Source organism: Protobothrops mucrosquamatus, unplaced genomic scaffold, assembly GCF_001527695.2.
Source record: "Protobothrops mucrosquamatus isolate PMUCROS unplaced genomic scaffold, P.Mucros_1.0 scaffold856, whole genome shotgun sequence".
In the NCBI taxonomy this organism is placed as follows: Eukaryota; Metazoa; Chordata; class Lepidosauria; order Squamata; family Viperidae; genus Protobothrops; species Protobothrops mucrosquamatus.
The window spans coordinates 218,757-246,746 of record NW_015387111.1 but is presented as its reverse complement, the minus strand read 5'-3'; the positions used below and the strand labels follow the sequence as shown (position 1 = coordinate 246,746).

General features: G+C 33.8%; 1 protein-coding gene across 1 annotated transcript in view; it reads left to right on the top strand.

The window, feature by feature from the left end:
* Positions 1-24,773, top strand: part of DICER1 (dicer 1, ribonuclease III) — a 51,483-nt gene extending 26,710 nt beyond the window's left edge. The window contains exons 12-28 of the mRNA XM_015819066.1: positions 929-1,083; positions 4,051-4,183; positions 5,286-5,361; positions 7,064-7,203; positions 8,728-8,907; positions 10,248-10,461; positions 10,935-11,088; positions 12,087-12,269; positions 13,013-13,118; positions 13,219-13,394; positions 14,204-14,981; positions 16,564-16,719; positions 21,107-21,983; positions 22,115-22,383; positions 22,971-23,133; positions 23,219-23,294; positions 24,602-24,773. Of these exons, the coding sequence (XP_015674552.1) occupies positions 929-1,083; positions 4,051-4,183; positions 5,286-5,361; positions 7,064-7,203; positions 8,728-8,907; positions 10,248-10,461; positions 10,935-11,088; positions 12,087-12,269; positions 13,013-13,118; positions 13,219-13,394; positions 14,204-14,981; positions 16,564-16,719; positions 21,107-21,983; positions 22,115-22,383; positions 22,971-23,133; positions 23,219-23,294; positions 24,602-24,767 (4,002 nt within the window). The 3' untranslated portion in view covers positions 24,768-24,773. The remainder of the gene's footprint in view (positions 1-928; positions 1,084-4,050; positions 4,184-5,285; positions 5,362-7,063; positions 7,204-8,727; positions 8,908-10,247; positions 10,462-10,934; positions 11,089-12,086; positions 12,270-13,012; positions 13,119-13,218; positions 13,395-14,203; positions 14,982-16,563; positions 16,720-21,106; positions 21,984-22,114; positions 22,384-22,970; positions 23,134-23,218; positions 23,295-24,601) is intronic.
* Positions 24,774-27,990: the final 3,217 nt, after the last annotated feature.

The following is a 27,990-nucleotide window of genomic DNA, read 5'->3' as shown; positions in this document are numbered from 1 at the left end:
AATGCTTTAAAAAAGAACTGTTTTTATGGTTCTAAAAATATAAAACAGTGATTTAGTAGTTTAGTTATCAGACAATCAGTTTTTCTTAAAAGTGGAAGAAATGCAAAAAATAATTAATTGAGAAAGATATCTTGATAACTAAAGGAGCAAAAAGAATATGCTTAGAAGATTATATTGCCCAAAGATACTTCCATACTGGAAGATCCACAGAAAGATGTCTGAATACAGTAAGAAAAGAGACATAGGATTTTCAGATGAATTAATAACTAACTAATAGTCATCTCTCAGTAGACTGGCCCACTATTTATATATTTGTATTTTCATAAAGTTAAAAATATTTAAATTTTTATTCACATGCACATGTTTTAAAAGAGGTGTTTTGAAACTAGCAATTTGTGCATGCACCAAGTTGCAAAGGTAGCTGGGAGTAATTTCTGAAGCAGTTATGACAGCCATTTTAAAGACACAAGTGGTTTAACTATTGAAAAATAGTACTTCATATATGTTCCTGCGTGCTCCAAAGCAGTTGTTTTAATCATTTGGAGAACCCAGATATTTATAAAAAATACAGAAATTAATTTATGTGCTAATACTCATAAAATAGTATACAAAGAGACTCTGATGTATCTTTTTTCCGACAGAAGTCAAAGAATCTTAACATTAATTATCTCTGAGTCAATGTTGTTAGTTTCTTTTGTTAATGTTGGTGTGACCTCTTCCATGATAGTGGACTGTGATAATTCTTCCCTTAAAAGGGCTGGGACCTAATATGAAGTTAGTAAAGATATAGCCCACAGATAATCCCATTCTATCTTAATTATTCTTAAATATTCTGTAATAGATATCTTTCACTCTTGCTGTTAATGTAATCTCAAGGCTGAATGTATATAATGTTCTTACCATTCTGTATTAATTTATTTTTTTTAAGATTCTGAGGAACAAATGCTCAAAGTCTGTTGATATTAGTGAAACAGAAAACGAGCCTATTATAGATGATGATGACATCTTCCCACCATATGTGTTGAGGCCAGAAGATGGTGGTCCAAGAGTCACAATAAATACTGCTATTGGGCATATTAATCGGTATGATGACTATTGTTTCCCTATTTAGCTGTATATTTTACATGATATAAAGCAGTCTTTTAATTAAATGCTGGCAACTGTATCTGTTTTAAGCATTTGTCTATTATGGTTACAGTGAGGGAAAAATTATTTGATCCCTTGCTGGTTTTGTACGTTTGCCCACTGATAAAGAAATGATCAGTCTATAATTTTAATGGTAGGTTTATTTTAACAGTGAGAGACAGAATAACAACAAAAATATCCAGAAAAACGCATTTCAAAAAAGTTATAAATTGATTTGCATTTTAATGAGTGAAATAAGTATTTGATCACCTATCAATCAGCAAGATTTCTGGCTCCCAGTTGTCTTTTATAGAGGTAACGAGCTTAAAGAGAGTGCTCCTAATCTCAGCCTGTTACCTGTATAAAAGACACCTGTCCACAGAAGCAATTAATCAGTCAGATTCCAAATCTCCACCATGGCCAAGGAGTTGTCCAAGGATGTCAGGGACAAGATTGTAGACCTACACAAGGCTGGAATGGGCTACAAGACTATCACCAAGCGGCTTGGTGAGAAGATGACAACAGTTGGTGCAATTATTCACAAATGGAAGAAACACAAAATAACTGTCAATCTCCCCTGGTCTGGGGCTCCATGCAAGATCTCACCTCATGGAGTTTCAATGATCATGAGAACAGTGAGGAATCAGCTCAGAACTACATGGAAGGATCTCGTCAATGATCTCAAGGCAGCTGGGACCATAGTCACCAAGAAAACAATTGTTATGCCGTGAAGGACTAAATCCTGCAGCGTCTGCAAGGCCCCCCCTGCTCAAGAAAGCACATGTACAGGCCCGTTTGAAGTTTGCCAATGAACATCTGAATGATTCAGAGGAGAACTGGGTTAAAATGTTGCAGTCAGATGAGACCAAAATCGAGCTCTTTGACACCAACTCAACTCACCGTGTTTGGAGGAGGAGGAATGCTGCCTATGACCCCAAGAACACCATCCGCACCGTCAAACATGGAGGTGGAAACATGTTTTGGGAGTGTTTTTCTGCTAAGGGGACAGAACAATTTCACCGCATCAAAGGGACAATGGACAAGGCCACGTACCATCAAATCTTGGGTGAGAATCTCCTTCCCTCAGCCAGGGCATTGAAAATGGGTCTTGGATGGGTATTCCAGCATGGCAATGACTCAAAACACATGGCCAAGGCAACAAAGGAATGACTCAAGAAGAAGCACGTTAAGGTCCTGGAGTGGCCTAGCCAGTCTCCAGACCTTAATCCTATAGAAAATCTGTGAAGGGAGCTGAAGGTTCGAGCTGCCAAATGTCAGCCTCAAAACCTTAATGACTTGGAGAGGATCTGCAAAGAGGAGTGGGACAAAATCCCTCCTGAGATGTGTGCAAACCTGGTGGTGAACTACAAGAAACGTTTGACCTCTGTAATTGCCAACAAAGGTTTTGCCACCAAGTTATGTTTTGCAAAGGACTCAAATACTTATTTCACTCATTAAAATGCAAATCAATTTATAACTTTTTTGAAATGCGTTTTTCTGGATATTCTTGTTATTCTGTCTCACTGTTAAAATAAATCTACCATTAAAATTATAGACTGATCATTTCTTTGTCAGTGGGCAAACATACAAAAACAGCAGGGGATCAAGTAATTTTTTCCCCTCACTGTACACTTAAGGATTTTATGTCTCACAAGAAATAAGGCAACTAAATCCATTTATTGTTTCATTATTACTTTTTCTGAAATATATTTAATATTGGAGGATAGGGAGGGAATGAAATGGAAGAGAGATATCAATGTAATTTTAATGCAAATAATTCTGCAATATGGGGTCTTTATTTCTTTCTGATCTTGATCGTTTGCTTGTAGGTATTTTATTACATGATTACTGGTAGGTAACATCATCCATGCTGCACTAATGATGTTACCCAGTTGGGTAATGAAATGTCTGCAAGCAAACAACCAAGCTCAGGGAGCACCAAGGACTCCACAGAATTGTCCTTAGCTAAATCTTGGGATAATAGTGGATAGTACAGTAAGAATGCCAGCTATGAAAAAGAAATAGTTCATTTATGACTAATTGAAAAAAATAAAATATAATTAATGCATGTTCATAAATCAAGGACTATCTATAAGAAACATTTTTATTATAAAAGGTAGACTAGTGGATTATTTAGCTGGGAACAATGTTGGGTACATGTTGGGCATTTCATAAAACAATTCATGGCATGGGGAAACTAGACAGATTTTTTTTTCTTCCGTTTCTCAAAATACAAAAAACATTTACTATGGCTGATTGAAAATAATTTTAAGACAATCATTCAGGACAAACATACATAATTATATCATATAGGATATAATTAATTCATACTTTATGTGTTGGCTCTAAACTGGATGGTTTTAAAAGGGGATTAAGTAAGTTCATTGAGATGTGAAGGACTATTGATATTGAATTTGTTGCATCCAGGTTGTGAGGAGCATGCCACCAACTACTATTTCAGAGGGAACAATGTTGGAAGAAGGGTATGCCTGCCTTCTGCTTCCAAGCAACTTAGAGGCAGCTGCTTGACAACTATGAGAAACAGAATATTAGGTTGAGGAGGGTCCTGGGCATATTCAGTAAAACTGACCTTATTGGACACGCCATATTCTTTTCTGGTTGAATATGATATTACTCAATTAACAGATAAAATTTTCCAGTAGGTGTCCATTTCAATCTTAGAAACATTCCAAGATTCTCCTGTTTGTTGTCTTTATTGTCAGTCTGCTTGGGAGAATTGTACAGTATGTTTAAATCAAACTATTTAACTGGATGGAAATCTTAGAAATAATTGCAAACTATTGACATCTATTTACCTGTTGATTTCTGTTAACCTGTGAATATGTTAGCCATAAAATGTCATTTGCTTTTTAAAATGATATGTTTATGTGTGTGTGTGTTTTTTTTAAAAAATGTGTCAAATAGGTATTGTGCTAGATTACCAAGTGATCCATTTACTCATCTGGCTCCTAAGTGTAAAACTAGAGAGCTTCTTGATAACACATTTTATGCAACACTTTATCTACCTATCAATTCTCCTCTTCGAGCATCAATAGTCGTGAGTATTTTGTTTGTTTAAACAAGAGTTCCCCAATCTTTTGGGGTTGACGGCTCGGAGCGGGGGGGGGGGAGAAGGGATGGTTTTGTGGGGCCACAAATGCTCATTGTGACACTCACATGATTTGGGCTGTGTGCGCACACACACGTTCTGGCCAGCCACTCACGCCGCCCAGTGGCCAGTGGGTTGGGGACCCCTGGTTTAGACTAAGTAAATTTTGAGTGTGCAATGTTTTCCCTGTGACATGGCTTGCAACTTAGTGCATAACTTAATATATGAAAGGTTTACTCTGTGCTAAGTAGCTAGTCCATGGATTTTCTATGATGACAATATTCACAGGTGTCTCAACTGGAAGTTGATCAATCAAATGGGGTATAATTGAGGCCATTTGAGGCATTGAAATATATACTGTTGCAAAGAAGGAGGTTTACTCTCTCTATTTGAATTAAACTAACTATTAAAGCTTGATGTATATGGAGATTCTCAGACATCTCCATAGACTCAGTCATTAAAGCTTGAATGACAAAGCACTGTGTGTAAAAGTCATAAGAAACTCTAGGGCTAAGTCTTAATGATTTTTTATTAGCAATATGAAAGCATCTTAGTGTAGAAAAAATAATTTATTTTCCTTTCATATTAAATATTCAGTCTAAATAGTGATGTGTTTTGACATTTGTAATAACCTGAAGTATTGGATATATTTGGAATATATAAATAACATCTGTTCTACGTAGAGCTGTATGGTTTTTAAAATGTTATTTTATGTTCTTAAACCTGTCCCTTGTACAACAGTTACATATTTTTTATGCATGACAGTTCTTCGTTATTAGAGAGCCAGTATAGCATACTAGTTGAGGTGAATATCCAGGTATAAGTCTGCCCCAGCCACGTGCACTTTGAGCCTGTGCACAGAGTTGCTATGGAGTGGGGGAACTTGAAGAAAGAAATGCTGTGTATTTCACCATGAGCTCCAGAGGGAAAGATAGGGTATTAATCTAACAAATAATAACTAAAATATGAAATGAAAAAAACAAAGCAATAAATTTGATTATTACTTATTGATAGGAAATTTTAAAAGACTTGCTTCAAATTTTATTTCCAGGGTCCTCCAATGAGTTGTGCGAGATTAGCAGAAAGAGTTGTCGCTCTTATTTGTTGTGAAAAATTGCATAAAATTGGTAAGTATAACTTTTAGAAGCAATATCATTTATTTAATGAACATTTGATACTGTCTTGACATTCATTGTGGTTTTTTTTAATGGTACAAGGTCCTATAGAGGAAAACAAATAACTGAAAATGACATTTTAGGGTTTATTTGGGGTTTTTTTGGAACTGGCAGTGTTAGTTTTTACTTCTGGTCTTCTTTAAAGTCACTTTTATAGTTTTCTATTAACCATCATTTTCATATCCAACCTTTGCACTTTGTATTTTTCTCTGGTGGAAATCCATGTACATAGTTATATCTAGTATTATGTATGCTGAGTTACTTGAATTCTTAGCACTCTTTCGTCTTAGCATCTTGGTCCTGGCAGTATCAAGAAGATCTAGTATTTTTCTGCACTGACAATATTGGCATTAAGCTTAATTCTGTATTTTCCATATAGATTCACTTTTGACACTCACCAATTGTTTAACTGGCTATATGGCTATGTAACTCCACATTTATTTGTTTATTTTCCCATTATTTGCTTCTTTCTTTTCATCGTATACAATACAAAAATTGTATTAAATATGAGACTGATTGATTTGTCTCCCAGGCCTGACATCACTGGCTGAGAGAGAGTGATTAGTTCAAAAGTCACCCTGCTAGCTTTCATGCCTAAGACAGGACTAGAATTCACAGTCCCCTGGTTTCTTAACCACTAGACCAAACTGGCTGTCAAAAAGACAAAAAGAAAAAAAAATCACTTCCTTCTGTCTTTTCATCCCAGACAATATAAAAATTGTATTGAGTTAAATACTTGAAATAAAGCCTGAAGGTAAACTTCGATGTACAATTATTTTAAAAAGTTGTTCCTTTTTAAAGGACTTCTGTTTCTTCCATCAAAATCACTTTGAAAGATTTCAATCCATTCTCAACCGCTGTAATTCTGAGAGAACAATAGACAGCTTTGCTTCCAGAATGAAAAAAAAAACTTCCCTAGATCCTTAAACTTTCTCCTTTCTGTGGAATTTAGCTAGTCTTTTTTTAAAAAAAAAAAAAAAAATTCCCTGAAACACTTGGTTAAAACATAATGCTGTGATGTCAAGTTCCTGCCCATTTCTCAATTGCCTTCTCCTGCAACTTCTGTTTATGATACTTAATGTTATTAAGATCCCACTGTGGAACTTAGTAATATCTAATTATTTGAGGAGCTCAGGTTTCTTATTAGAATGCTCAGTTTTGCACCCTGATCAGCATTCTCAAATGTTAGAAAGAACATAATCCTATATATGGTTATAGGTGATAAATTGTTCATTGAGTATTTCAATGAGTTGTTTCAGAGTAAATATGAATAAAATCAATCTGAATTGACTACTTTCAGACTCTTAACATTATATACTGATTTGTAAAGAATAATATCTCATTTAATGTTCTAAGAATCATGAAAAAAGATCCTCACTAATTTAAACTCAGGCAGTTTCCTTTAATTGCTGCTGCAGTAACTAATCCTCTCCATTTTAATGAAGAGATTATTATTTTTTATTCTTTTATGTGTCCTTTGAAATTGTACCATGTTTGTGTAAAACAGGTGAGGAAATTTAGATCTTCAATGATACAGTCCCTGATGATTTTATACATGCATTTTATAAAAGACTGGATAAAAGTTATTTTATGGATGAGCATTTTTTTGTAATTATGGAATTACTTGATTTATCATTTGTTCTTTATATTTTAGGTGAGCTGGATGATCACTTGATGCCTGTTGGAAAAGAAACAGTAAAATATGAGGAGGAACTTGATTTGCATGATGAAGAAGAAACCAGTGTTCCAGGAAGGCCAGGTTCTACAAAACGAAGGCAGTGCTACCCTAAAGCTGTGAGTATAGTTGTATGGTTTTGTTTAAGATTTTTCTGACTTGAATAGCAGGAGTATACTGGTTCTTTAGCATTTGTGCTAATCAGAGAATCTTGTAATAATGAAAAAAATATTTCTGTTGAGGACTTCTGCACCACAATAACAAGAGTAGAATAAGATTTCTTATATGTGATAAGTGAGACCAAAAGGAAATGCGTAAACAAGAAATTTGGATGCACAAAAAGATACGTTTTTCCATTTCACACCCACATGATTTTCATTTCATTATTTAATTTCTCATTTATACATAAATTACAGTGGAAACATAATAAAGTGTTTAATTTTTTTCTAGCCTGAGATGAAGCATTATCTTTGGTGTCATATGACTACTGATGAATATGAATACTGTGTGCTATTTTTTGTGTCTTTGGATGAAAAATAGGACACAGAATCAGTGTTTAATCATCCATTGCTATACTGAAGTCCAATATTGCAGCCACATTATAGCCGCAGCTTTGGATATGATGTGGTTAAAGAGAAATTGTAGAATAGCAATTTGTGTTTGAACAAATAGCACTTCTTAGTAGCAATTTAAATCAAATACATTTGTTTTAGGATTAGAAAAAGCTTGGGTGGTCAGCTCCACAAGCCAAGAAGAAAAGACATCATATTTAAAGAGTTGCCAAATAGTGCTATCTGAACATCCTCTTTGAGTCGGAGTTTATGTCCCTTTGAATCTAGATTGCTGCCCATCCCTAGTATGATAAACTATTCAGGGGAAACATTCACATTTTATTCTAGGGTAATGAAAAGAACACAGTGTAATCCAAGAGAGGCACAAAGTAAAGTAAATACGTTTTTTGGATTTTGAAGTGTTGCAAACAAACGGGAAAAGTCAGCTAATGACATTTCTTATTTGTAAAATCTCATTGCCAAATTTGAAGCTACTTTTAATTAGGAGGAAGTTATACCATAACATATTAGATTCTTGGTCTACCCAGCATTGTGACAGCAATAATGCAGATTTCAAGCAAAAGGCCTTTCTTAGCCTTAACTGAAGAAACCAGGACTGAAACTGTCAATTACAAGAATTTTAATTAAAAGTTACCTTTTTGTCCAAAATAGCTTAAATAGAATCCTTGCAAAGATTCACTAAATTACTGAATATTATTATTTTCCAGACTGGAGCCTCTTTTACAAGGTTCTTGCTTCATTCCATTTGACTCTTTAGTTTTATTTATTGTCTTTGTGGTAGAAACTGCTTTCAAATGGTTTCACAATGCAGAAATCATGCATCAACTTTTTAGCTGCTAGTTATATAAATCAATTAATCACTGACAATTTGTAATTTAATCCTGCATTCAATTTTTTTTTTAAATTCTATCTATCTATCATGTGAGATATAGAGATAGATATATCTAGATAGATAGATAGAAATATATATAGATATGCAAGGATAATTTATTTTAAACCTGTATTGTTTCTATGCATCACTAAGGACAATTTTTATTTAAAAAAACATGCTTGTTACACTATTGTCTATAGATTCCAGAATGTTTGAGGGACAGTTATCCCAAACCTGATCAACCCTGTTACCTTTATGTAATTGGTATGGTCTTAACTACTCCTCTACCTGATGAGCTCAACTTTAGAAGACGAAAGCTATATCCTCCCGAAGATACTACAAGATGTTTTGGAATACTGACAGCCAAACCTATACCTCAGGTAGTTAAATGCACACAAGTACATGCATTTCTCTTTTTTTAAAATTTGCTTCAAGGTGTTCAAGCCAGTGTATTACAGTAGAACTCCATATTTATGGAACATGCTTACTTATCTTGTCAGAGTTACCTAATTAACTGTTTTAAAAGGACTGATATTCATTTTTTTCAATGTTTGAAATATTGTAATAATAAAACGATCCAGATCAATAGCTTAGCTGCTTGTTTCTTTTTCATCACTATTTTAGAGTGACGCCATTTATATGGGAATCTTGTGAAATAGAGAATACAGTTATACACATTGCCTCTGGTAAAAGAAGTTGCTCATAGGAAGAAAATGCTTTTATATTATGACAGGCTTTCTAAACCATATGCTTTCTTATTTTTCTATAATTGATACATATTATTAAGCAATGCATATACGTGAATTAAACTAAATCCAGATTAATACTTTGAGCCACACTAACGTATGAGAGCATTATGTTCTTTCTGTTTCCTGCATATTTTCCAAAGCAAGCATATTTCTTAAGTATGGGTATAACTTTGGACACCATCCAGAAACTACAGCTGGTAAAAAAAATAGGGTGACAAGATTGGCGGCGAACATTCTCATTAAACTTTAATAGGGAGTTCTCTTGCCCAGGAGGTTTATGTGACACCAGCATTTCTTTTATTTCGGCAATACTGAAATAATACTAAATACTGAAAAAGCGATACTTTTTTTTAGCATGCTTTCAACCCTTAGTTTATTTGGGCACCTATGATTATAAAATTGATGGCTTCTTTGGTTTTTACATTGTTTTCCTTATATTCCCTCCCAGGATAGATTAGAATTGGAATGGACTATAAATAATACTAATACATATTTATGCTTAGTTACTGTATGTACAAACCACATATTCTCCTTAATCCTGGTTTGCATCAGCAAGTGCCTTTCTAAGATAGCATCTTATAAATAATAACATTGCACAAGAAAAGCAAAAATATAAAGATAGTATTTAAGAAATTGTGATATATATTCTTACAAGAAAACTGTATAAAAACTCACATGAACTTGTATTTGCATAAATATTTGAATTATAATATTAGCTCCTGTGTGGCTACCATTTGTGGTTCTTGGATGAATCTATTACATTTTCCTGACAGTTTTCAGTTTTAACCTGACATTAACATGGGTTTATTTGTGTGTGTGCAATCTAGAATTGAATGCCTAAAAAGATATACACCTTTATGCTAGTTTGAATATTAGATGTAGATTGGTTATTAACAAGGGACACAAATTTTAGCCAATGCTTTCTTGTAATCATCTTATATTTACTTTGGTTTGTTTGTTTGTTTATCTAGATTCCTCATTTTCCTGTATATACCCGCTCAGGAGAAGTGACCATATCTATTGAGTTAAAGAAATCAAGTTTCACTTTGTCGTTACAAATGCTTGAGTTAATCACACGACTTCACCAATATATATTCTCTCACATTCTTCGACTTGAAAAACCTGCACTAGAATTCAGACCCACTGATGCTGATTCAGCCTATTGTGTTCTACCTCTTAATGTTGGTGAGAAGAGTGCTGTTTTATTTATTAATTAAAGTTACATACAGTTGATGGCATATTTAAGTGGCCATTTGTATACACAAATTCTTCCCACGTGTACAGGAATTATTTAATATCCTTCACATTGTTTAACATCCTTCAACAAGCATTTTGCAGAAAATAAAACTGATTTGCAACACAACCATAAAAAATTAACAAATAAAGGGATTGTGTCTTTTAGTTTTTTCAGATTTTGAATATTACTTGTAAAAGCAGACGTTTGAGAAGTAACTATAGTATATAAACATTAGACCTTAGAACAGTATTTCAGGTTGACTTCTGTTCTTTTGAAATATTGATTACCACCAAAAGCCCTGTAATATTATGAAATTGATTTTGACAAAAATTCTTGGAAGTTATCTACCATTTAAAATATGTGCTAAGAATCTGAAAATATTTTTAGTTTTGAAATTTAAATAAAATCTTTTGTTTTTAAGTTGATGGCTCCAGCACTTTGGACATTGATTTTAAATTTATGGAAAATATTGAGAAATCGGAAGCTCGTACTGGCATTCCCAGTACACAATATACAAAAGAAACACCATTCATTTTTAAATTAGAGGATTATCAGGATGCAGTTATCATTCCAAGGTGAGTATTTTTTTGAAAATTAAAACAAACATCTCTATATATTTAAAAGTAGTATTTTTTCAGGTTTTAACAGTTTAATGCAAACATTAGAATATCCTATAGTGATCAAGTCTGACTTAAAGGAGTTGTATTCTAGATTTCTTGAAAAGATTAAATGGCAAAGTAAAAAGAAAAAGCGATCCCAAGTAATACAGTATTAGAACACTTTTGTTCATCCTAGTAGTGTGAAGAAGTGCCCATCAGGAGTGATACGCAAAATGTTTCAAACGAAACTAATTCATGCTTAAAATGGAAATATCTTGTTTCAAACTCAGAAGAGAGTTGTTTTAAGATGAGAACATTTCAAACTTGAGATAATTGAAAATGAAAATACTTTGCATACAGCTACCCATTAAGCTTCCTAATACTGGATGTGGCGTTAATAAAAGGGAAAAGAAATTTGATCACAGATAAATACAAAATATTCTTCAGAATTTTTGACACAGCAATGAAATTTGTTTACAGCTGTGTTAATAATAAATATGAAACTGTAATGGAAACAAATATAATAAAACATGAAATATTTTAAGCATAACTTGTAAAAACTATGGAATTTATGAATTAAAAATGGAATAGTAATAAAATGTATTGTTTTACATTTACCTGCTTAAATCTAGAATGCTTGCTTTTTCCTTGGAAAATTTTCCTCCTCATTTCAGTAAAGGTGCACTAGCCAAGTTCAAAATAACCGTTCAGTTAATTTTGTTCTAAAGAATATATTTACCTATTGAAGGGAAGGGGATTTGTATAGTATTTTGATATCTGGAATATCAACATCTTGTGGAAAATCTTACTGGGATATGTAGCTCATTGTTTTTGATCAGTAATTATTTTGAAAATAGAATTAAATTATATTTTATTTCAGACTGGTTTGTAATTAAATCCAACATCTGGAAATGGTAGAAAATTTATTTGGCACAGTGTTTGATATTGGCATCTAAATATCTGTTTCTATCCAGGTATCGAAATTTTGACCAGCCTCATCGATTCTATGTTGCTGATGTGTACACAGATCTTACACCACTGAGCAAATTTCCTTCACCAGAATATGAAACATTTGCTGAATATTATAAAACAAAGTACAACCTTGACCTGACCAATCTCAACCAGCCATTGCTGGATGTGGACCACACATCTTCAAGGTAAAGTCAGCTATCAGAATTTACATATTTTTTCCTTGTGATTTATAAACATATGGCATCAAGTTTCCATATATATGGTGATTTTAGACACATTTAATGTTACTTTTTTTTTAAAAAAAAAGAATGTGTTCAGGGGACAATCCTGGACCAATGCATTTTCTTGAGGATTTTTCAGATCTGCTCTATAAGTGAAGAGAGAGAAAGAGAGATTCCTTCTCCCAAAGACCTTTTACCTCTACATCATGGAACAATTATAGGTTGTTCTTATATCAAACCTATTCTATCAGAGAAGATGAAAAACAGAAAGTTTATTGGGGAGGGGCTGTTCTCCCCTTCCTTCATAGTTTCTAAACAGAAACATGTTTATACTGTCTTTTTTGGGGAGCACAATAAGCAGAAAATATTAAAATAAAATTAAAGGTGGGTAAAATCAAAGGAGGCTGCAATAAGGTTTCCCTACCTAAATAAGATGGTTCTTCTATTTACTTTTTCTCATCTCCTCGGTAGGATTGATGTGCAAATAAGTGACTCAGAAAAAGAAAGAATTAATCAATTATATGGCTAGATTTTTTTAGCTTATGATAAACATGAACAAATTTCAAAAGAAGCAAAAATGTCTATAAGGGACAAATCACATCCCTACTATTAAATCTTAAAACTTTTTTTTCTTATTTCCATCTTTCAAAACGGAATTTGAATTATTATAGTAAGCCTTTTAGAGATGCCTGTTCATTTTGTTCTAGACTTAATCTTTTGACGCCTCGGCATTTGAATCAGAAGGGGAAAGCTCTTCCATTAAGCAGTGCAGAGAAACGGAAAGCCAAGTGGGAAAGTCTGCAAAATAAGCAGGTAATTAGTATATTTTCTATTTTAGAGGGCTCAGTAGCATCTTGCTACTCTAAAATTTGTAAGATTTTAAAATGAAGTTTTGTCTTGTTTTCTATTAAAGATCCTAGTTCCTGAACTCTGTGCTATACATCCTATTCCAGCATCACTGTGGAGAAAAGCAGTTTGTCTCCCTAGCATCCTTTATCGTCTTCACTGCCTTTTGACAGCCGAGGAACTCAGATCTCAAACAGCTATTGATGCTGGTGTAGGAGTTAAGTCACTTCCTATAGATTTCAGGTATTAAATATATTATACTTTAACTATGTAGGAACACTAGTCTGGACCTAGGCCAGTTTAACATGTTTTCAAATAGTTTCTCAATGGATCCATAAATGCCTCATCAGAACTTTGTGTTTTTCAGCTTACAGAAAAGAGATGTTTACATTTTACTAGTATATTTTCCAAGATCTAAAATGAAATCTAATGATTTACTTGCCCATGTTAAATTGGATGAGAAAATAGGTAACATTTCAGAGTACTAACTTTTAAAATTATATCTATGGAGATTCTCAGTCATCCAGGTCATAGTTATGCCAAAGGTGCTTTTTCACAAGGCAACTGGACTTTCTTGTTTTTCTTTGAACACATTTCACTTCTCATCCAAGAAGCTTCTTCAGCTCTGACTAGATAGTGGGGAGTCAGAGCTGAAGAAGCTTCTTGGATGAGAAGCGAAATGTCTTCAAAGAAAATCCAGTTGCCTCGTGAAAAAGCACCTTTGAGATTTTAAAATTATACTTAAATAAATTTTCCAGAACAATGCTAGAATCTTCCTTGTTTATTACTTTTTGAAATCAGTCAATTTTGTTCTCAAGTTTATAGTTGCTGCTAATATTATAGACAACATCCAGAATTCAGTGAATAGCAGGACTCCCATCTTTTAATTTTATCAAACGGTTGTTAATTGATTTGGATTTTATGAGGTCTAAAAGCAGTTTGCAAAGCAATATAGTTATAGTGTCATTGGAGAGGGATATATTGAAAATCAAGTATCAGCATTATAGACTAAGCCTTCTTGTATCAATTTAATTACATAATTTATTTTTCAGATACCCTAACCTGGACTTTGGATGGAAAAAATCTATTGACAGCAAATCCTTCATCTCTGCTTCTAATTCCTCTCTAGAAGAGAATGAAAATTATTGTAAGCACAGTGCAATTATAGTCCCTGAAAATGCTGCACATCAAGGTGCTATTAAAACCTCCTCCACAGATAAGCATGACCAAATGTCTGTGAACTACAGAGCATTGATAGAGTCACCTAGCAAACTCCAAAAGGATGTCTCAGTAGAACTGGCAACAACTAATGGTGTTTCTTACAATAAAAAACTTGCCAATGGCAATTGTGACATACCTAACAGAGACGTTTGCCAAGAAAATCAGCTAAATTACTGCAGGCAAGAAATACCTGTACAATCAACTACCTCGTATCCTAAACAAAATTTATATAACAATGAGAACCAGCTCAAGTTCAGCAATGAATGTACTCTGAGTAATAAATATCTTGATGGAAATGCTAACAGATCTACCTCAGATGATTGTTCCAAAATGGCAATGACCACCAGTGCTTCAGAAGGTTGCAAGCCTTCAGAAGAAAGCATGGATTCTGTAACAAGCTCTTCCGGTGGTTATTCCTCAAAAACCCTTGGCCCAAACCCTGGTCTCATTCTTCAGGCATTGACTCTTTCAAATGCTAGTGATGGATTTAATCTGGAACGGCTTGAAATGCTTGGTGATTCATTTTTAAAACATGCCATCACTACATACTTGTTTTGCACTTACCCTGATGCTCATGAGGGACGCCTGTCATATATGAGAAGCAAAAAAGTGAGTAGTGTGTCCGTGATTTTCAACTCTTGTGAGTTTGGGTTTGTGTACAAACCAGCAAATCCAGTGACATGTAACAGTGTTGGAGTATGTACTATCAGCTGCCTTGTTCATTGACCACTGAAAGTTACAACAGTGCTGAAAAAATAGACTTAACAACCAGTCCTCGAACTTGTGACCATTACAGTGTTCTTTGATTGCATGATTGTGATTCGGTTGCTTAGTAACCAGCATGCATTGTGCTAGTCACAACATCTTACTGTCATGGGATCGTCATCTGCGATCTTCACAGCTGCTTCTGACAATCAGTGTCAATGGGAAAGCTGGCAGGAAGTTTCAAGTCACAGTCACATGATGTTGCACTTAACAAACTATAGTGGTTTGTTTAATAATCACAGTAGGCATGGTATATAATTCTAGCACAATCATGTGAAGTTTCACTTAATGCCCACATTGCTTAGTGATGGAGTTGCCAATCCCAACTGTGATCAGCATGTGAGGATTACCGATGTTGACTTTTGTCTGTGCGCTGTATGTGCTTGCAGAAGTAATTTGAGGTAACTGAAGAGCAACTTTATTTACCTTTTTGTCACTTTAGAAACAACGGTATTATAATTTACAGGTAGTCCTCACTTGATGATCATTAGTTCAATGACCAAAGTTACAACAAAGCTATGGTGGTGCTAAATAAATGGTAGTTACAACTGATCCATGAAGTTACATCTGTTGCAGTGCCCCCTTGGTCACATGATCAAAATTCGGATGCTTGGCAGCCTGCCAGTATGTACAACTTCAGTGTGCAGTCCAATTCCTCCCACCTACCTATCTCCCCCAGTCTCTGCCCCTTAAATCACCCTGCAGTCTGCCACTCCTGCCGCCTCAGTTGACTCTCGTCCTCTTCTGCCTCCCACTCCTAATGAGGCGCACACAGACTCAGGCAGGTGTCACAGAGGTGTTGTGAGACATTTAAAGAGGCATAAAGCTTTGCAAGACCATGTGAAGGCATTTCGAATGACTAGCACCTGTATCAGCCAGGTATGCCTCATCAGCAGCAGGAGGAAGAAGATGCTGATGGTGAAGATCAGCAGCGTAGGCTGCAGTGGCAGGATTGGCCAAAAGGGCAGAGTTGGGAAGATCGGTGGGTGGGGGGAATTGAAGTAGAGGTAAGCATAGAAGGATGGCAGAGCCTCATATGCTGGAGGGAACTTGCTGGACCCAGTTGGGGAGGAGGAGGCAGCTGGACAAAGCTGGGAGTTTACACAGCAAGAGAAGCACGTGGTCCTTACCTAATGATGGTGTGGTTCTAACAACTGCAATTGAGACTACCAGAACTACTGTTGCTAAGTGTTGAGGTCATGTGATGTTTCATCTAACAATTGCTTCACTTAGCCACAGAAATTCCAGTCCTAATTAGGGCTCCTAAGTGAAGGCTGCCTATACTGAGCTTATCTGATGGATTTCAGCTATGTTTCCAAAAGTTATAAATGTAATAGAGGCAGATTTCACTATCTACCCTGTAAATACAGTACATGTTTTGAATTTTTGAATATTTTGTTTATAATAAACTTTTTTTCCCTTAAAGGTCAGCAATTGTAACCTGTATCGTCTTGGAAAAAAGAAAGGGCTTCCTAGTCGCATGGTAGTGTCTATATTTGATCCTCCTGTGAATTGGCTTCCTCCTGGTTACATAGTAAACCAAGACAAGAGTAATGCAGACAAATGGGGAAAAGATGAAATGGTGAGTCTTTTGAAATATTACATGTCTCGGTTACAAATGTGTCATTGTGAGCGAAACACGAAGGCCTTGACATAATCAGTTTTCCATAAAATATTGCCTATTACTTTTTTATTTCTCTTAAAACAGCCTCTGTAGTAAAAGTAGGATGAAACATTATATTGGAAGACTTCTGAAAAAAAATATATTAAATAATAAAATGGAAATAAGCAAAAATACTTGTGGGGGAAAAAATTCCTTTGCCTTGTTTTGAAAAGATAAGGTTTTTCCTCCCTCTCTACCTGTAAGCGTAAAGGAATGAATAATTCAGTATTAAAGGTGTGTAAACTGCACCTATTTAATTTTTAGTGAAAGTCATAATGCGGTTCTCTTTTTGAAGAAGAGTTGAAATCAGACACAAAATAGCAATTAAGAGCCCCCTCTTCTCAAGACCACTAATTTCTCTGTGACACTATATGAAAATGCAAATATTCTCTTCAGAAATAACTCAACTTGAATGCATATTAGTATTTTCAAATATTTGTTTTATGCAAGAATTATAATAATGTGTTAAAACCTTATTTACCTGAAAGAATATGAATCTTATTCTAAGATAAGGCTCCATTTAGAAAAATCCTGTAAACAAGACAGCGCCTAAGTTCTTCATCTTTTAAACTTGCCAATTATAGCTGAAACCAATCCTGGAACTTTATCTCCTCCCTATCCACCCCATCTTATAGATAAATTATGATAAGTAATGTTTAGTGAATGTATAATCTCAAAAAACATTATAAAAAAATTATTTACATCCCCAGATTTTGTTTATTTCATTCTGTGTTAAATACAAACTTCCTTGAGGACATAAACTGTTTTTAGGGTTGTAAATGAATAAAAGTATATTTCAAAGAAATACTACAGGCTATAGAACAAAATAGTATCCAATATTGCAGAGCTAGTTTAACATGGCACAATATTCACACAATCAAATTTGTTTTATCAGTGCCTGAAGGAAAAACACACATAGGTCTGTCTGAACCATATGCAAATTAAAAGAATCTGAGCAGTTCATTTCAAATAGCTTAAATATCTTCAGCATAGTTTATTTTTTTCCTAACCATTATATTTAATTGTTCATCTATAATGTTTCAAATATATTTACGAGCAGATAACCTAAAGTAATATCTTATCTTCTGAATTATGTCAGACTTCTTAATCATTATTTTATTTTGTGTATGTGTTTTCATTCAGTCATTTCCAAGATGGATTTATACATATAAAAATCATATTCTCGATATCAGTGCACTGCCATATAACAATTTTTGTGTCTATCAGTCTGTCTGTATAAACATGTAAAAAGGAATTTATGACTCCTTATTTTATCTTTCCTGGCTCTTCAGTTTCACTGATAAAGTGTCCCAAGAAACAAGGGTCAGAGTTAGCATAAAAAATACTGTTTGGCTTTTATCACACTAATTTTTAGCTCTTCTCAGTATCTTTTTCTTTTGTTTTGTGACAAAATGCTTTTTCTTAGAGATCTATTTCATTCTGTATTCATGCAAATTTTACATGCAGTATTTCCTTTGTTATGGGACATCCAAATGCATAGCAAGGAAAATTAATAGATTTGATAATATTGGAATCAGATGTCCTTTTAGCCCTAGAGTTCTTCAATATCCAGTCCCAAATTTCCGAGTTTACAGTATTTCAGTGTTATTGTAATAAGGATTCTGTTTTTACTATTTCAGAATAGAACCAGATCTTGACAAAGTTTTCTGATAATTTACTGTTTAACCACAGGTTATTTTATAGAATCTGAATTCCTGAAATCACAACTTTGAACTAATATTTGCCCTGCTTTATCAGAATATTTGTTGCAAAAATAAATGTAATGGAATCTTAAAATGCTTATTTATAGCTCTTCAATGCAGATTATTTTAGACCAAGTTCTGGATTCTTATATTACTATGAATTACTTTACGGTATAGTAAAGAATATTGTTTGCCAAAATGCTTTATTGTCAAACTTCTGGGTGGAATAAAACCAAATGCACTTACTTTTCCCTTGAATTTATATGCAATAATATAACAGAAGTCCACAGTGGTCTTTTAGGTTTATAATTGGTATTNAGATTATTTTAGACCAAGTTCTGGATTCTTATATTACTATGAATTACTTTACGGTATAGTAAAGAATATTGTTTGCCAAAATGCTTTATTGTCAAACTTCTGGGTGGAATAAAACCAAATGCACTTACTTTTCCCTTGAATTTATATGCAATAATATAACAGAAGTCCACAGTGGTCTTTTAGGTTTATAATTGGTATTGGTCCACTTACAAAGAGATGAGATTGATTAGAAAGATTTGTTTTGTCTTTATCCATTTTATGAGATTCATACTTTGACTATAAAACCACCAGAGGGCACAATGAAAATATTACAATGTAATATTATTGTACCATAAAATATTTAAAGTATTGCTTAAATATATACAAAAATGGGAAGTGGTTAAATTTTGAAAGCAGCAGAATACCCCAAAATCTATAATGTGACCATTAAAAAAAAAAAGTAATTAATGTTAAATGAACTTAAAAGACAAAGTTTCTCATGCCTAATTATTTAAGTTGACTAAAAAGTAAAGAAGTCCAGAACTCTTTAAACCGAGTAAGTGCCTTAATATGAACAATGTAAATGTGTGAAATCATGTACTTTTAGGTTTCTGGTTATTTATTGTATTTAGCATATGGCAAGGTTTTTGGTAATAATTTTGGAAGGAGTAGAAAATCACACTCCTGATTCTTCAACATTTCTAGACAATCTCTGTTGTGAATATTCTAGTTACCAGACCACATCATTGATACTGTAGACCTGAAAAAGGTGAATAAAGATAATCAAAAATATTAATCATTTCTTCTGTGAGGTTGTATTCAAGGTTTTTTAGTTAAAATAAAAAGGACTTCATTTGTATTAGTCTGGAGTCCAAAAATTCCAATTAAGTTGAATCATAGAAGATTTGCAGTTGTATAAAATAAATGTTTCCCCAGACTATGCATGGCATTAAAAGAGAATTAGACAAATCAATGATTGCTTTGTCATGATTGTTGTACTTTATTTTAGAGGGATATAAAATCTAAAGTCACAAATTCATAGTGGTAACTAGCTGAAGTTTTTTTAACAGTTGTAAGTTTTCAGCTTTCTCAGAAGTTTTCATTGCATAAAATTGTGGTTGGAAAATGACAGTGGAGTACTGTAGGTACAGAGTTCTATTCATAGATGCATCGATAGAGCCTCCAGCTGAGCAGATAAGGTCTTATCTGGTACAAGGTAGTACTGGATTGCAAGCTAAGTCTTTTCAAAGCTAGTTAGGAAAAGAAAAATGTATGTTATATCCTGTATTTGAATTCCTCCTTTTTTATCTTGGATGATATACAAAGTTACCTTTATTGTGGGGGGAGAGGGAATACAGAAAAGAAACCAACATGGCAGTTGGTTTCTTTTGGAGGTAATTTCAATTTCTGTTAGGCATCAGTCATAGAATGAAAAATATAGCCGAGCAAAAACCTGAAGTGTTAATACCACTTTATAACACCTTGGTAAGGTCACACTTGAATTACTGCATCCAGTTTTGGTCACCACAATCTAAAAAAGATGTTGAGACTCTAGAAAGAGTGCAGAGAAGAGCAACAAAGATGATTAGGGGACTGGAGGCTAAAACATATAAACTCTTGCTCTTTTTGTGTCTGTAGATATTAAAGCATACTGAAACTACTTAACTAACTCTTAAAACATTTGAATTACCAAAATCTGATGAAACGTATTTTTGCATGAGATGATAGAAATCTCAAATAATTTTAACCATTTTTATTTATTTATTTTGTACCCACATCTCCTTCTGGGATCTTGTGATGGTGTCTGAAAGTGTTGCCAGCTTAGAATTTAAGGAGTGTAAATAACTTACAAGTCCAGTTCGATAATTAGACCTTTTGATATATAGTACTTTTTTTCTGAATTAGTCTAGTCTTTATCTTCATCCAGCTAAAGTTGTCATCAGTTTAGAGTTTTTATTTCTTCTCCAAAGTTGGGCATTAGAAATGAGACAAAAATAAGTGTTGTCTATATCCTAATGATTCCCAAATCATAATACCCAGATTATTTTACCAGTAGATTTATTTAGATATTAAAAGCATGGATGAAATTATGGAACTTAACAGTAAACCATGCATCAAAGACTATATGGGAGAAATGTTTGTTCCAAGATCTACCTTCTAGGAGGAATCAGAACCACTGCCCAAGAATATTTCTATTGATTGACAACATTTAATGTGTTTAAATTTTATCTACAGCTATTTTACATGAAGTTACAAAATTATTGCAAAATTTTTAACATGAACTTTTATTTCTTTTCTACTATTAGACAAAAGAGGGCTTACTGTCTAATGGAAAACACGATTATGATGATGATGACGACGATGATTTAATGTGGCGAGTACCCAAGGAAGAAACTGAGTTTGAAGATGACTTTTTGGAATATGATCAGGAGCATATCAAATTTATTGACAATATGTTAATGGGTTCTGGAGCATTTGTGAAGAAAATATCACTGTCTCCATTTTCACCTGCTGATAGCAGTTATGAATGGAAAGCACCCAAAAAATCATCTTTGACTAATGTTCAATTTTCATCAGATTTTGATGATTTTGACTATAGTTCATGGGATGCAATGTGCTACTTAGATCCTAGCAAAGCTGTTGAAGAGGATGATTTTGTTGTAGGTTTCTGGAATCCATCAGAAGAAAACTGTGGTATTGATGCTGGAAAACAATCTATCTCATATGATTTGCATACAGAGCAGTGCATTGCTGACAAAAGCATTGCAGACTGTGTAGAAGCCCTTTTGGGATGTTATCTGACCAGCTGTGGGGAAAGAGCTGCCCAGCTTTTCCTGTGTTCATTGGGTCTGAAAGTGCTTCCAGTTATTAAAAAAACTGAGTGGGACAATGTTCTTTGCTCTTACAGAGACCATTTTAATAACCAACAGAAGCATTCTTCAGTAAACTGCATTTCTGCCACTTTAGCTAATCAAGAAACTTCTCACTATAAAGACTTGGTATATGGCTGTTTAAAGATTCCTCCAAGATGTATGTTTGATCATCCAGATGCTGAGACAACCTTAAATCACCTTATATCAGGCTTTGAAAACTTTGAGAAAAAGATTAACTACAGTTTTAAGAACAAGGCTTATCTACTTCAGGCATTTACTCATGCCTCGTATCATTACAACACCATTACTGGTGAGTCACATAAAATATTTCCTTTTCTCTAAGCTTGTGTACTAGATGGAATGTAAATCATTTGGAAGAGATCTTAACTGTATTGTATCATTTTATATTTCTCTCCAATCTCTCAATCCTTATTTATCAAGATTGTTACCAGCGGTTAGAATTTCTGGGAGATGCAATTTTGGACTACCTCATAACTAAGCACCTTTACGAAGACCCACGACAGCACTCACCAGGGGTCCTAACAGACCTGAGATCAGCTCTCGTTAACAACACCATTTTTGCCTCACTGGCTGTAAAATACGACTACCACAAATATTTCAAAGCTGTTTCTCCTGAGCTGTTTCATGTTATTGATGATTTTGTACAGTTCCAAATGGAAAAGAATGAAATGCAAGGAATGGATTCTGAGGTTAGTAGCAAAAACGCTAGTAATTTTTATGTTGAGTATCATTTAAAATATATGGATTCATGCATAGGACATGAAAAATAGCAAAAATGGAGTAGGCAGCCTTCTGTAGTTCAAAGGTGTCATTTGTAATATATATTTACAAATTACATGAATATGTATTCAAATAAATCATACATACACAAACCCACAAATCAGAAAAACAGGTAATCTCTCAGATGTATGCATATGCATACAAATAACCCTTCCCTTGTAAAAAAAAAAAAAAAAAAAAGTAGGAATTTCACTTTCCTAGGCAGCAGAAAATTGAGATGCTCTTTCATTATAAGGAGAAGAACAACTCTGATTGGATTCTACCCATGGGAAGAAGGCAAATTTGCTAAAAAATTTGCTTCCCTTCCCCACTGCTGTGCTTCCTATCTGTTGTATCCCACCTAGCAACTTCTTAGTGATTATGCTAATAGTGCCACTGCCAAAACTCTTCTTCCCACAGAACTCACAATTAAACAAACTAGGATACAATACGGTTGTATTTTTAACATAAACTTTGCAATGGTTTTTATTGGGGAACTCTTTTTGATGACTTTTAGCTCCGAAGATCTGAAGAAGATGAAGAAAAAGAAGAAGATATAGAAGTACCAAAGGCTATGGGAGATATATTTGAATCCCTTGCTGGTGCAATTTACATGGATAGTGAAATGTCTCTGGAAATGGTTTGGCAAGTGTACTATCCAATGATGAGGCCATTAATAGGTAATATAATTGTTTTCAGAAAAAAAGGTTCCGTGTATTGTTTCGATTAGGAGGATTACAAATTTCTATATATTTTTAATCATAGAAAAATTCTCTGCAAATGTGCCCCGTTCACCAGTAAGAGAGCTGTTGGAAATGGAGCCAGAGACAGCCAAATTTAGGTAAGAATTCATATCTTACATATCTATATAAACCCATATAATAATTTTATTCTGACTTTGTAATAATTTTAATGGCACAAATGTCAAAGGGTACAGTTCATAAGATAATATGGAAAAAAATGTAAGTGATGAAAAAGGTACCCTCATCAAATTTCAGATGACACAAAGTTGGGGAAGGGGGTTATTAACAGAAGATAGGCTGAAGGTTCAGAAAGATCTTAACAGACTTGAACATTGGGACCTAGCCAACAAAATACAGTTTAGTGGTGAGAAATGTAAGGTTCTACCCTTAGACAGGAAAAGCTACATGCTTTAGTACAACATAAGGTTTTTTTTAGTTCAGCAGTACTTGTGAGAAAGATCTGGGTCTGCTATAAACTGCAGATTAAAGATGGGCCAGCAGTATGCTGCAGCTGCTAAAACAGCCAATGCGATCTTTGGTTGTATCAACAGAAGTATAATGTCAAGATCACAGGAAATGATAATTCTACTATATGCTGTATTAGCCAGCCTGGACCTGGAATACTCTTGTCTAGTTTTGGTTGCCACAATAAAAGAAAGATGCTAAAGACCTGAAAGGTGCAGAAAATAGAAACACAGATGGTGAAGGATTTGGAGGCTAAATCTTGTGAACAATAGTTAAATGAACTGGTTATGTTTAGCCTAAAGTTAATTTAAAGTTAAAGGGAGACATATAGCAGTAAAATTTTGATAGCTATTTATTTGGCATGATCTGAGGATTCCTGCCCTGGACAGGATTTAGACTCTTTGACCTCCAAGAACCCTTCCAACTCTCTAGTTCTATCTTTCTAAGTATAAATTGATTTCATTCAAAAGTAGGTAAACATGAGTTCTTTTTTCCTGTTTCAAATACTAGTTTATTTGTATAACTATGTACAATTACATATAACGTCCATGATTATACTTGGTTATTGTCATGTGCAAGTAACCAGGAACAAAAGTTGAGTTCAAAGCACTAAAATTTATTACATGTCACCTATACACAAGGCTCTGATCTACTAATGGTCAAGGCAAATTGGTGCTAGATAAGAGAACAGAATTCACGGGCGGGGGGGGCATAGACTTTGGTGTCTTGTGGAAGTATAGCAACTCCAAACCAATGTCACATTATTATCAAGAAGACTGCATGAATATGTCTGTATTTACCAGGAGTTGAGCTCAATTCAAGGGAATATTTAATGATACTGAAGGGTTACTATTGCTTTTCTTTGGAATTAATTTTATGTTTACTATTTTCATTGTAATTTGATTTTTTGTTTTTGTTCTAATTTTTTATATTCATGTAGTCCTGCCGAAAGAACTTATGATGGAAAGGTTAGAGTAACAGTGGAAGTTGTAGGAAAGGGAAAATTCAAAGGTGTTGGAAGAAGCTATCGGATTGCCAAATCAGCAGCAGCAAGAAGAGCTCTACGAAGCCTCAAAGCAAATCAACCTCAGGTTCCGAATAGCTGAGACATCTTAAAAAACAAATATACCATAAAGAGAAATTTTAAAATATATATGTGTTGAGAGAAAAAAACTGAAGACAGCAATTAAAGTTTGGTAATAAAATAGTTAACAACATTAACATGTATACATAATTTTGGAACTAATTGTAGTTATAGGGTTTTTTTTGCGCAAACACAATCTTGTCTTCTTTCCTCACTTCTGCTTTGTTTAATCACAAGAGTGCTTTAATATTTAGCAAGTGTTCAAAACAATTGTCAGGTCCTTTGGTTTACTTTTCCACTACAGTACAGGTTTGCTTTGCTTAGCTTAAAGGCCAGGGAGCCATCTCTCTTGTGAGATAAATATCTGTATCCCTACTTCTATCTAGAAATACGGATATATCTTGAAATTCCTTTAATCTGTGCACTAGTGCCAGTCACAAAGCAGTTATAAACTGTGCTGGATAATATGGTGTAAAAATAAGTGTGCCAGTATTGTCCTTGTTCTTTCCATGTCATCTTTGCATTAAGATGGCATTCCCAATCATTATTGCACTTATTTGTTAGGGACAGGTTTTTAATTGAAATGTCTTGCATTCAGTAGAATTTTAAAATGATGCCACATAGTCTTGCATTAAAGGTTCTTGCCTTAAAAATACGTACACCCTCAAAATTAGAAAACTTTTCTGTTTTTTTTATCTCTTTGGAACAAACTGTATTATACTCCCTACACTTTTAGGATGCATTTTGCAATGATAAGTCTCTGTATTTACAGTACTTGTTAGTTTAGCTGTGACTTAACTTATTACGCAAGTAATAGAATTGTATTCATATATAACGTAGTGAGGTTATTTTTAACATTTCAAAGGAAATTATTAGTACAGAGTTTATTTGATATTGCAAAGGAAATGTTTCTTCTTAATTTACATGGTTAAGAAACCAAGAGTTTAGACTGAGCAGTGTCCATTACTCTTGTAGAACTTCCTTTCATTTCAAGGGGCTTGTGCAGGAGATTTTCTTGGTGGATTACTGCCATGGTTTACTGGAACTTAGTAATGATAATAGCACAGTGAGAACTGTTGCTTTTTTAAAAAAAGAAAAAAAAGAACCTTTGACATATCGCACCTAAAATATGCTGCAGTTTTTTTATTGGATACCTATTTAACAAATAGAGCACCTTTACACCTTTAAAAGCAATTTCCACATAATTCTTACTGTACTTTTCAGAGTTGCATGCATATTTCATCTACCAAAGTTGTGCTGTTAAAATGCCATGGAAGTTGTTGTGTGAGAGAAACTGCCATACTTTTGATACATCTGTGACTTAGGTTCCTTAATGTAGAGTAACTAGCTTATTATTGTTGTTTAAGTTGATATCAAATTGTAAATTGTTAGGCTATGCCTCAATTTCTTTATACATTTGTAGGCACCCTTCACTTAAATACCTCAGTTCTTTGTTCTTTTTATGTCTTTTTTCTCCTTTTTTGCATGCATCGTTTTTTGTTTGTTTTTGGTGCTATGTGTATGTATTATGCTTGAAATTTTAATTTTTGCACTGTAACTATAATACCTCTTAATTTACCTTTATAAAAAGCTGTGGGTCATCTTGCACTCCCACCAATATCAATAGAGGTTTGCTGCAATTTTGCCCCTGTTAATTATGCTTGAAGTTTGAGAGAACTGAGCAAAATCTTTAATGTTTTCCAGCATGGTGGTTTACTCTTGACGCTATTTTAAATGCTAAATTACAGATAATCCTATTCTCCACTTTTAAAGACATCCCCCTTTCCACACAAGCATATTCATTCAAACTGTAAAGAGGAAAAACATCTGGCTTATCTTTGCGAAGAATAGAATCATAACTTAGAAAAAAAAATAAGTTAAATTTTAGGATTTAATTTTGAGTGACTTGTTTAAATTCATAATAATGAATCAAAGTAATATTTGTGGGTGGCTAAATTCAGTGAGAGAATAAAATGCATGGAAGTGTACATGCAGTTCAAGTTTTTGTATGTGTACAGCACAAACATTTCAGACGGATGAAGAAGCAGTTTTTCTTTTCAGCTTTAAACTAGTCTGTTCTTCATTTCAGCATGAATGGTTACCGTTGATTTTTTTTCAAAAATAATTAAAAACCTGCCAAATACATAGTGCTCTCTCCATTTACATAGAGAGAGAGTGAGAGAAAGAGACTGTATTTTGGATTATGGATATATGCTATGGCGTTGAAACAAGACTTAATTCCCCCTCAGTCACTGACTCTTTAGTTGGTTGTATCCATATTCATGGTTGTATCCATATTCATACATCATATTTCTCCTTTCAGTGAAGGGGGACATATAAGACCTCTTTATGGAACAGTAAAGCTGATTTTAAAATCAATATTATTAAATTCACTGTAGTGGCTCAGTGAATATAACACTAGTAAATAATTGTTACTAAAATGATTTTTTTCTTCATGATGATAACCAGATTAGCCTTTAAAAATATTCATACAGTTTTTTAAAAAGAACATGTATTATCCCAATCACATATATAAACTTTTGTGGTTTTATAAAATGCCATACCCAAAATATAATCCAAATATATTCAATAAACACATTTCATACTTCAATAATTTCAAAGAATAGGACATTATATGATGGCAATTTAAGAGTCTGATAATTAGATTCCCTAATCTAAAGTTTTCAGTGCCTCCACAATGCAACATAGCCATGTAATTGAAAATACTGAGTAGAGACCAATTATAAATCTGGGTCCTGCTGCTACTGTGCGTGTCTGTGTATAGTACCACAATGTCTCTGTTCTATCATTTAGTTCAATTATTAGAATGCACAAACATAACACAAGACCCACACATTAAATTTTGATTTTGTACAACTGTTTTTCCTTTTCTAGAAAATACAATTGGGTATTTTGGGGTATTTTTGAAACTTTAAATTTGAAAATTAGGACCGATATTTTTTTATGCACCACAAGCATGAGATGAAAGGGACTGTTGCAAACCTGTCTTCAAATTGTATAACACAGATTCGTCATGTAGACATCCGAGGGGTTAATGGCATAAATGTATTTTCAATGTTTGCCTATATGTTAAACTGTCTTGCTTACAGTCCTCCTAACTATGCTGCATTTTTATTTTTTATTATGGCTTTGTTTTGTGCTATCCTGTTCATGTAGCACAAGTAATCATTGCACTTGGTACCATGCTTTACCTCATTTCAAGGAGAAATACCCTTAAAACAGAA